This window comes from Strigops habroptila, chromosome 7 (assembly GCF_004027225.2).
Source record: "Strigops habroptila isolate Jane chromosome 7, bStrHab1.2.pri, whole genome shotgun sequence".
Taxonomy (NCBI): Eukaryota; Metazoa; Chordata; class Aves; order Psittaciformes; family Psittacidae; genus Strigops; species Strigops habroptila.
This window is the reverse complement of record NC_044283.2, coordinates 34,461,726-34,472,560: the sequence shown is the minus strand read 5'-3', so window position 1 is coordinate 34,472,560 and position 10,835 is coordinate 34,461,726. Positions and strand designations below refer to the sequence as shown.

At 50.0% G+C, this 10,835-nt stretch overlaps 1 protein-coding gene across 5 annotated transcripts; it reads left to right on the top strand.

The window, feature by feature from the left end:
• The first annotated feature begins 4,205 nt into the window (after nucleotides 1-4,205).
• CDKN2AIP (CDKN2A interacting protein) lies at nucleotides 4,206-10,245 on the top strand. Of its 5 annotated transcripts, XM_030493116.1 has the most exons (5): nucleotides 4,206-4,475; nucleotides 4,579-4,709; nucleotides 5,462-5,961; nucleotides 6,013-6,051; nucleotides 6,130-10,245. In XM_030493116.1, exons 1-5 carry the CDS (start codon nucleotides 4,252-4,254, stop codon nucleotides 7,090-7,092), a joined length of 1,857 nt encoding a protein of 618 aa, XP_030348976.1. In that variant the 5' UTR covers nucleotides 4,206-4,251; the 3' UTR covers nucleotides 7,093-10,245. The 5 variants fall into 5 exon arrangements, with proteins under 5 accessions (XP_030348976.1, XP_030348973.1, XP_030348974.1 ...); XM_030493113.1 differs by having other exon boundaries at nucleotides 6,013-10,245; XM_030493114.1 differs by having other exon boundaries at nucleotides 5,462-6,051.
• The last annotated feature ends 590 nt before the right edge of the window (nucleotides 10,246-10,835 follow it).

Here is a 10,835-nt window from a genome sequence, read left to right as displayed (position 1 = left end):
AGAGCATAAAGGCATTTAAGCACTTCAAAGATAAGATCTCCACAATATTTTATCCTACGCAAAGCCCTTTCCCCCCCGCCTTTGTTCTTAGGTCATGTTTGGTAGCAGTAAAGTCATCCTAAACTTCCATCCTTGGCATGGAAAATTTCACACCAAGTCATGGATGTTTAGCAAGTGGTATGCTACCTTAAGCATAGTTTAGCAAACAAGATTTATGGTATGCTACCTTTAGCTGTTAAAGGCTAAGTTAAAGCTTAACAAACTCATTTAAAAGAAAACAACTGACATCCCTATCGTACGCAGCTATATATTTCAAGTATAACATATTACTAAATGCAAAATAGTATTTAAGCTAGTAATAAAAGCACATAAAAGTAAAGGAAAATTCTTATCAACTCAGGTCTTCATTTTACCTTTAGTTTTATCCACTGCAATTACACAATACATTTTCCTCAGTTGAGAAACCTCAGAAGTGGGGATGATTTTGTAATCCAGCGCTGCTTACAGTAGTGTAACAACAGCTGCGTAACTGCGGTGAAATAAAAACACAGATTTACTCTAACTGCCCTTCCACTGACAAGCCTGCGCAGCCATTAATGCTCCTTTAGCAAGTATTTTTTGACAAGGATTGCTTTACTGGCCAGTAAGGACTGGCTACCTTGGCACATGCACACACGTCTCCCTTGAAGTGCTGTCCCCTGCCGGGCTAGGGGACCTTCAACAACCTGCTCAAGCTGTATGTTAACTTAGGAAACAGCAAAATGTCTCTTCCCCATCCTTCTTCAAGCTGCACTATAATGAACTTAAGCCAGATCTCTCAAGTGTTTACTTATTACTTATAGCAGGGACCAACCTACAGAAGGTACTCAGAAGATTTATTGTGCCAGGCCAGTAAGATCCCACTGTAATTTCCATTCTGTGGCAATAACTCTGAGCTTTCTCTTTGCATTGCTGCGATGGTAAGGGCACTCTTCTCATATTAAGCTGAATAAAGAGCGTCACTATATATTAACCTTAACTGCACAGAACATAATTGAACTCAATGGGGCTACCACCCTCTGCATTTCAGCGGGACTTGACTTTGACAAAATAATAATTCACTGGTTTACAAAGGCAGAAATAAACTTTATTATACAGGAAGTGCAGGTGCAATACTGTGATTATAGCCACCAACATGATTCACCTTGAGATTTTACTTATATCTTGCCAAAATAAGCTACTATGAAGCCCCAAATGACCCTAACAACACTACTATCAATGTGGCATTTAGAGGTTCCTTCCCTAGTGGGAACAAAACGATCTCTTTTCTTCCAATGTTGAAAATTAAATGCACAGTATTAGCACCATCAATGAGGTGTTTAACTTCAAAATTGCCTTTCCTGGTGAGAATGAAAACGCTACTTGTTTAAATTAACAGCAGTGTTTTTCTCTCTTTTCTACTACATGCACTTGTTTAATCAACCCAGGACACAGTAGATCTCTGGTGCCCAGAGAGCATCGCAGGTATACACCTGTATTTGTCTGTGCACGCACGTGTGTGACATCCCATGCTCCACGGCCAGGATTTAGCCTGTCTCCAGAATGATTCAAGCAGACAATAATAAAGTAGAAAGAGTATATCTGGAAAAAACAAGTAGGAAAGACAAAAAGCTAGATTTTGGGTTAAGCCATCTCTGTACCAATAACAAGGCTACATTGATACAGAAGGAGCATTAGAGAAAATTAACCCAAAATTAACAGCATTAAGGTGCCAGAAAGGTACCAGGCCATAGAAACTACAAACTACAGCCAAACCCTGTTGTGAGCCATTCCAGAAATGCGCAGGACTGTCCTCTGACTGTTCTCCACAGTCACCTATGTTTGTGTTCAGACATGTGGTCAGTCGGCAAAGAAGTGAAATGGCTCTCGGTTAATTTGTCCTCTAAAATTGGGCAAAAAAAAAGTTGTTCTAATCAGTCCTTGAGCCACTCTAGGATCAGATAATGTATCAGGCTCTGTAGCTGTGCTGAGTCTCCAGCACTCCCTAGAATGGTGCTTTTGGAGGAGTCCAGGACTCACAGGTGAGTCCATATGACCTTATGCACGTGGGGTGACCAAAAGCAGACACAAAACTCTGAGATGTGGAGGCCTACCTCAGATGTTTGACACCAGGACCTGTCATTCACCCAGCAGCATCAAAATACAACTTTCGGGCGTCAGTCTTAGTACACAGGATGTCCCTACCACGCTCTGGAGTCTAACTCTCTCCAGCTCCTACTCTTACCGAGCAGCTCGACATTGACTAGTCCTTAGTTGCTTCACTTGGCAGCTCAGACGGTTGTCAAGGAGGACAGGGCATTCACAGCTGTGCTGTTTGCTCTGCTACCTCTGCAAGTACAGACAGTCCTGGTACAGCTACTCAGGCCTGGCTGAATTCCCGTCTCTGAGGGGCAGATCTCAAGCCTGGCTCTGTTAGACAGTAAGCTGGTTCACTGAAGAGTACGAACAAACGGGCTGGCAGCATGGACGATCTTGGCTCCAGCGCAAACTCAAACCTATGTTTGCCAGGGATTCCCATCACCCTTCGCTTCCAGGGTCTGTACTGACTGTGAAGTCAAGAATCTTCAGAGAGCCAGAAGTCTGTGAAGAAGGTCAAGACCTATCACAGAGCCAGAGGTCTAGGAGACAGGCCCACCTTGTTTCTAAGTGGAAAGCCTAGGGTGACAGATCATGCCCTTCGTACATTTGAGCCTACACCACCAAATAGCCACGTGCAGGACTGATATGACTAATGTCTGGAAACAGATGGGCAACACTACACTGGTGGTGAGCACAGTGCTTCTAAACCTTCTGACATTGTTTCTAAACAAACCCAAGACTCCCACACTGCAGAGTACACAAACTTTCTGCCCTTTTCTTCCTCTACATGCTAACATAAAACAATACTGAGTCTGTCGGGTCCATCCCACTCATTAATGTTCGCTTGTGCTCTGTCACTGGATTACTCTTGCCAACGCACAAGTTAACATCTTGTGGGCTAACCAAGAAAGTGAAGGAAAAGCACTTCCACTCTAACAACAGATACAGAACAAAAGTGCATTGGACTCTGGCTTAGTTTCTTAGTTGGTTTTCTGGCTTAGTTTCTTTACCCACTTAGTTTTGCACCACAGGTACTACAAGTTAAACCACTACATAACAATTTCCATAGAGTGAGACGTTAAAGTCACTTAAGATTGCTCCTTAAATGCAGTCTACCTTGTAGCTCAGTCCATGATGACATGGGACTGTTAAAAACCAAAAACTTCAGCAAATACAGACTTCTGATCTGGGTGGTGAGGGAGGGCAATCAATACAGCTCTCCTGGGGCGGCCCTTTGGAACTCGGAACTCTCCTCTACCACACAAATTCAGCAAGCACCATCTCGGCAGACAAAGGTTGTGGTGATTTCACAGCGTGCTCATTTCTTTTTCACGCAGGGCTCTCCATGTGGTTTTGAATCAAACCCTGGGGTAAGTTTTGCAGCATGAGGACAGAGTGTCACTAGCAATGACCTGAATGCTTGGTACCCAGCAGCCCTCAGAACCCCTCATTTAATGTTTCCTCTGATACACTACCTTCCCCTCACATGCTGAGGAGGCAAAACCAGGAACTGATCCCATGAACTCCAGCCTCGGCAAGGCTGGAATGACTCTGTAAGCAGAACTTTCGCTCATGGTGTGCCCGCGCAGAACACAAAGTGTGTAACTGTGCCTGTACCACCCCTTTTTCCCAAACTCTGAGGGAAGGACGGGGGCATACGCAGCGTGCCGCAAGCTCTAGGGCCGGGGACGGTGGGTGAGCAGCTCCTCTGGAAGCTTACACTTCACCAAGTACGAGCCTGAACGCAACAATTTCTGTGGTAGCCACAGTGAAACACCTCCGGCTTCACCTGCAGCGCAGCCCGGCACGGCACGGCGCGGCCCACCGCGGGCCGCACGCAGACGCCGGTGGCGGCGCGCCCAGCGGGCAGGGTGAGCGCGGCGCGCGGCGCTGTTCCGCCCGTGACCCGCTCCGGCATCCGGCCCCGCCCCGCGAGGCACCGGCACCCGCCCCGCGCGCGGTGCCCCCCGCGGCCGTTGGCGGCCCCGCCCCGCCGCGCGCCGCAAGGCAGCCTGGGCCGGCGGGAGGGGGGTAAGGCGGGCGCGCGCGCCGGCTCTGAGGTCATCCCGCGCGGCCGGAAGGAGCGGGGCGGTGGTTCCCGCGGCGGGGGGCGGGGGCGGGCGCCCGGCGGCCATGGCGGCGGTGAAGGCGGCGGGCGAGCCCCTGGGGCGGACGGCGGAGGAGGTGGCGTGGGCCGAGGCGCTGCGCGGGGCCTGCGAGCCCGAGCACCACTGGCGGCACCGCCGCGAGTTCCTGCTGCGCAACGTCGGGGAGCTGCCGGCGGCGGGCAGCGCCCAGCTCCAGCGCCTGGTGTCCCTCTCCATGGTGTGGGCCAACCACGTCTTCCTGGGCTGCCGGTGAGTGCGGCCGGGCGGCGGGCCCCGCGGGTGGGGCGGGCCAGGACGGCGCGGCCGGGCGGCACCCCTCCCCTTCTCTCCTTTCCCGTTGTCGCCCTTCCAGGTACCCGCCGCAGGTCATGGAGAAGGCGCTGGAAATGGCCGAAGGCATCCAAGTGACCGGCGCGCCTGTCCGCACCACGAGAGACGAACTGGTTGCCAAGGTGAAGAAAAGAGGCATATCAAGTAGCAATGGTTAGCAGATCATAGCTGTGACAATACATAGGAGTCTAGAAAATGCTTGTTTTTGAACGTTCTCTGTTCACCTCGGGCCTAGAAAGTAGTCGAAATAATTTACTTTTTAAGCTCCTCGTTAATAGTTTCTCCTTTCTGTGCTATTTTTACCTCATGTAATAGCTGTGAAAAAGATGTAATGCATTTGTGTTCCTTTGGTAATGTAGAGCTCTTGTTTTGAATTTCTCTGTACTGGTGCACCTTAAGCTGATTATTTCTTTAATGCCATCTAGACTGTTGTACTCTGGCTTAAATGCTTTTGTGTTACTTTGCTTTTAGCACTAGTCACATATTGCCGTTTTGGACAAACTCTAGTTTTCTAAATTCTTAAAGTGCATTTTAAAGTAAAGCTATTTTAAATATGTTTATTAGTAGGCAAAATACCAGTTGTTGTTGTTTAGGTCAGATAGTTTGTTTAATGTACTTTGATAATTTTTTGGTTTGGACTTTAAGAACAGAAATACGTACTTGCCGGCTGGTCCCAAACCAAAACCTGAAATCTTGCACCTCAGTATTTTTTTGGTCAAAAACCACTAAAGTATTCTGAAATAGTAGGTCAAAACTTGTAATTACAGTTCAAGGTATATTCCTAATATATACCTTTTAAATTCACAGGGATTATTGCTACAAGTTTTTAGAAAATAGATAAATTGTCTCTAGATATTTTATAGTGCAGGAATTGAAGAGGGTAACATACTTTACTTGTTTTGCAGAAGGGGTAGAGGTTCCCTCCAAGAAGCGAGCTGTTGAGAAAAGCAAAGATTCTAAGGATACCGGAAAGGATGTGAAAACAACCAAGGCAGAAGCCCCAAAAGAAACAGAGAGCACACTGCCTAAAAAGCAGGAAAAAGATACTAGCAAAGATCCAGAAATCTCCCAGTCAACTTGCAGTTCAAATCAAGAAACAGTCTCAGCGTCAGACATAGAAACAGAAGGAAAACCTGCTAATGCTGAAAATACTACTGAGAAAAACCCACCTTCATCTGAAAAAGAGTCAGGAGAGAAGCCTTGCTCAAATCCACCTAAGGAAAACAAGTGTGAAGATGTGCCATCGCCTGAAAAGAAAACTCCAGTAAGTGTAGTGCCAGCGTCTGCCAAGGGCTCCCCGCAGGCAGAGGCGGTGCCAGCGGTGGTGCCACCGGTTGCCAAGAGCATGCCGCAGGCAGAGGTAGTGCCAGCAGCAGTGCCAGCAGCTGCCAAGAGCACCCCGCAGGCAGCGGCGGTGCCCGCAGCAGTGCCACTGACCACCAAGAGCACCCCGCAGGCAGCGGCAGTGCCACTGACCACCAAGAGCACCCCGCAGGCAGCGGCAGTGCCACTGGCCGCCAAGAGCACCCCGCAGGCAGCGGCGGTGCCACTGGCCGCCAAGAGCACCCCGCAGGCAGCAGCAGTGCCACTGGCTGCCAAGAGCACCCCACAAACAAGTGCAACATTGGTGTCTTCCAAAACCCAAGCGAGCGCCCCAGCATCAGTGTCCAAGAGCAGCACTCAGGTGGGCACCTCGCTGCTGCTGGCCCCCAAGAGTGGCACTCAGGCAGGCACCTCACTGCTGCTGGCCTCCAAGGGCACTAAGGCAGGGTCCTCACTCCTCGCCTCCAAGAGCAGTGCCGAGGTGGCTGCCTCATTGCTGGCCGCTCGGAGCGGCGCTCAGCAGGGATCTGCACTGCTGACTTCCAAGAGCAGCGCTCAGGTGGCTGCTTCGCTGCTGGCTGCTCGGAGCAGTGCTCAGCAGGGTCCTTCGTCACTGGCCTCACGGGGTGGAGCTCAGGCAGGTGCTTCGCTGCTGGCATCCAAGGGTGGCACGCAGGCAGGTTCCCCACAGCTTGCCTCCAAGAGTGGCTCGCAGGTGGGCGAGAGCCCTGCTAAGGCTTTGCGCAAACCGTTGACCAGCGAAGATGTGAAGGAAAGACAACCTTTTTTCAACAGACTGTACAAAGCTGTAGCCTGGAAACTGGTTGCTGTTGGAGGCTTCAGTCCCAACGTAAATCACGTGGAACTTCTAAACTCATCTATTCAGTCTGTAAAAGCTACTTTAGATGTTGCTTTTGTTCCCCTCAAGGAACTTGCAGACTTGCCTCAAAATAAAAGCTCTCTGGAAAATATAGTTTGTGAACTGAGGTGCAAGTCGGTCTACTTGGGTACTGGCTGTGGTAAAAGTATGGAAAATGCCAAAGCGGTTGCTTCAAGAGAGGCTTTGAAGCTATTCCTCAAGAAGAGAGTTATTGTGAAGATCTGTAAAAGAAAATACAAAGGTAGTGAAATTGAAGATTTGGTACTTCTGGATGAAGAATCAAAACCTTCGAATTTACCTCCAGCTTTAAGAAATCCTCGTGAGATCTTGTAGGGGAGCTTTGCTGTTTGTACTGTGTATAGTATTTCAACACAAGGACTGAAGGTTAATTTTGTACTTTGAAAATGTAGGCTTCCAGATATTTTGTATTTCTTTCTCAGTTTTGCAAGACAATGATAGTCCTTTCACTTGGTAGCAATTGTATAAAACTTGTTAGAGATGACAGGTGCGCATTTAAAGGTATGCCTTAATATATAGCACACTAGTGTGCTGGTTTGTTTGCAAAATAGTCTACCTAATTCTTCTATTTTTAATTAAATGATTAAGGTACAATTTGCTGTTTAAAACCTGACCGTTTTGTAATTCTTACGATTTGATGGCGGTGTGCTCAATTGTCTACCACGTCTTTTTTAGCCATGTAGGAGTGTGTATATAGGGACCATAATACTTGAAAGTTGTTTAAAAACTTCAGTCGAAAAGTTGAATTCGTCCGTTTCAGGCTTGTTGCTCATAATGTTCACTGTTGTGCATACTAGGAGAGAAAATTGTTGGTTGACTATTTTTTGGGATGTTTTTGTAATGCTCGCAATATAAATGACACCCTGATCCCATTTAACATTACACTGGCAAATTACCAATTGGCAGTCAAGTCTCAGCTACTTCAGCCACCAGAACTCTGTAAGCAAGTTTAATTTATATTGTGAAATACCACTTGCTGATTTTTCTCGAGGTAAACATGGATTTCTATATTAAGCATATTTTGACTGCTATTAAAACCTCTGGGATGTGCTTTTATAGTACTTTGGTTGTGGCTATTAACTATTCCAGCCATTTCAATAACTTTGCAACACCTGAATAAAAGCTTTACTTTGAGCGGCCTCAAGGTGTAATCCTACAAGGATGACTTGTTTTCTGTGGACTCATGGCTGCAATACTGTAAAACTGATAGCAGACCTATAGAAAACCTATTTCTACTTTTGTAACGCCAAGATAAGCAAAATGAAGATGCTGCTGTCTGCTAGAGACAGTGAGTGCATCGTGAAGTATTCACGCTAACTGAGCTCTCCCTTTGCTACATTCGTACGCCATGTGCAGAGTGGTTTGGAGCAAAGAAAATACCTTTTATTTTCAATGTTACTGAAATACCTGCACAAACTGCATGTTTTGATGTATTGGATAATGACATGTAATTGTAAAAACATAATGTCTTCAGTGCTATTTTGACTTGATCTTGTCCGATGACAGTAATTAGCATCATTTAGTGGTGACCTTACACTTGACTGACAGATCCATTGATTGGATACCTCAGGAGTGAATATAGATTCCTGGGGTCTCAGTAGTAGATGCGTCCACTGAAAGACTTCGAGTTCTTCTGTGATTCTGGGACTGAACCACAGCAGTGTTACACTGTACCCTACGTGGTTCTGTCCAGCCCCTAGCACCTCAAGCCTGCAAGGCACTTGCGCTTCCCGACGGCCTGTTCAGAACTTCCTCCATCTGACCCCTGCACTCTGCGCTCTCCTGAGGTTTCTCAGGCATTCCTCCTCAGTGTTTCTGGAGCACGACCTGACATTTGGAAAGCAAATTGTGTCTTACGCAGCACGAGATTTGGTGCGTGCTTCTGGTGCAGAGCAAGTTCCATGCTGTATTTGGGAGTTGCGGTATTCGCACCGGGAAGCACAATACCTGTTTTCAAATCCTCACCCTGTTCAGGTTGGAGATGCAGAGTGTTTTTGCGGGGCAGGAATAGCATTCTCTGAAGTAGTATTCTTCACTCTGAAGTGCCCTCTGAAGTAGGTAACAGCTTTTCTAGCTGTTGGTGTGGGCATTGCCAGGTCTCTGGTCGAGAGCTGCAGCACGTGTTGCAATGTAAAAACCTGTGTTTCCTATCTGTAAAGTGGAGCGCACAGCATTTACAGAGCTCACGGGGGTGGCAGGGTAACTGTGTTTTGAAAGGCTGAGGTGGTAGGTGCTTTTTTATAAAGTCCTGACTTAAGCTTACCTTTTTTAAAAGATTTTTGAATGTTATTCCTCTTTGATGTTTGGTTGTGATTCATTAAAGGATGAGTCTGTAGCTACTCTTAACAGAAACTGAAAGTTGAAGCGTGTTATTTTTATTTCACATTCTGCATGGAAAGCAGCCCAACAAGCAGATTCTGACATACAAGTAAATAAGCATTAAGTATTTGAAAGGAAATCATTAACATTTCATTAACTCTAGAGAAGAGTGAAAGAATTTTGAAGACCTGTCCGCGGCAAGAGGTGTTTGTGCCGTCCCGTCAGTTCTAAAACCTGTAGCTCTCGCTGCCAGGTGCTGCGCTGGCCTCCAGCAGTCACCGTCACACCTCGCTGGGGAGGAGTACCGAGAACAGATGCACTGACGTGAGTGCGCGCGCAGTTCTCTTGGGGACAAATGGAACCGGCCGAAAGGCAAAGCGACGCAGTTTCCGCAGCAGGGTGCGGGAAGCTGCGGTCACGGCAGATGGCTCCCGCTTGCCCCGCGGGCACAGTCGGGGCGCGCTGCCGGCACCGGGGCGGGGGCCACCGGCTAAATCCCGTGTTTCCCGCGGCGGCACAATGAGGTGGCGCGCGGTGCGGCCCACAAGGCGGCGCTACCGTAGCCCCTCCCCGGCGGGGCTACTGCCCTGCGCAGGCGCTGCCGGCCGCGCCGCGGGGGCCGGGGCCGCAAGCGGGGCGGGGCCGCGGCGCTTCATTTGCTTAAGGTATTCCCGGGGCGGGGCGGTCGCTCAGCGGCGCCGGGATCGCGGGCACCCGGCAGCGCGGCGCGTCCCGGGGCGACCGAGGGGCTCTCTGCCTGAGCGCCAACTGCGGAGCCCGGCACAGGCATAGACGGGGCGGCAAGCAGGTCTCGCCCTAACCGCGGTGTTTTCCCACCGCTGGGCCATATAAGGCGACGGCGGTGCAGTTGAGGTGCCGGGATGTTCTGAAGACCTGCTCGCTAGGCCACGCACGGAGGACGCTGGTTCCTCACGGGCCCCGCGCCCGCCTAGGGGAAAGTCCCCGGACCGCCGGCAGAGAGTGCCGGGCGCTGCCGCGCCCCCGCCTGCCCCGCAGATCACTGTGTCACCGCCGAGACGCCCCCGGGCCGAGCGGGTGAGGGCGGGGCGGGCTCTCGTCACGGCCACAGACACGCAGGTAGTGCGCAGGCGCACCAACAGAACGGGGCTCACTCTCAGGCCATCCCCTTTTACCGGTGGCGGCGCTGGGCTGGGCTCCCCCAGCGGGGCGGGGCCGTGCTCCGTGCAGACCTCCCACCCTGCCTCCCGGGGCAGCGCAGGTGCCCGGAGGCGGAGCAAAGCACGCGTTGGGTCACCGCTGCCTCCCCGGCAGCAGCTACTGCGCTCAGCTCTGCTCAATCCCGGACGTGCGGGCTCCGCCGGAGGGACGCGCGCCTGTCCCTGCGTGAAAAAGCTTGCCTACCTTCCCTGTTCCGGGAAGAAGCAGGAGGCCGCATGGAAGTATCTTGGCACATTCGTGTTCGCACCACGCAGAAGTAAAACATCAAACGCCGGAGAGTATGAGCGCGAAAGCTGACAGAGCACAGGCAGCACGCTTCTCAGCGCAGCAGTCCCTTATGCACGGTCTGCGGTGCAGGGCTGTGAGTGCAGGGCATGCCCCTGGTTTCCTCTGCTCTCCCGGACCCCGCAGAGGAGGCTGGTGCTACCGGGTGGCACCAGTGTCATCTGCCCACTCTAGGCAGATTCTCATGCTTACGCTCCCTGATACTACACAAGATTGTGAGAAACTATGGACTAGGATATTGTTTATTAAGATTT

Coding starts and splice junctions, on each gene's coding strand:
- CDKN2AIP (XM_030493112.1), top strand. CDS start 4,252: ATGGCGGCGGTGAAGGCGGCGGGCGAGCCCCTGGGGCGGACGGCGGAG. Junction 4,476..4,578: donor CACGTCTTCCTGGGCTGCCG/GTGAGTGCGGCC, acceptor TCGCCCTTCCAG/GTACCCGCCGCAGGTCATGG. Junction 4,710..5,461: donor AGGCATATCAAGTAGCAATG/GTTAGCAGATCA, acceptor CTTGTTTTGCAG/AAGGGGTAGAGGTTCCCTCC.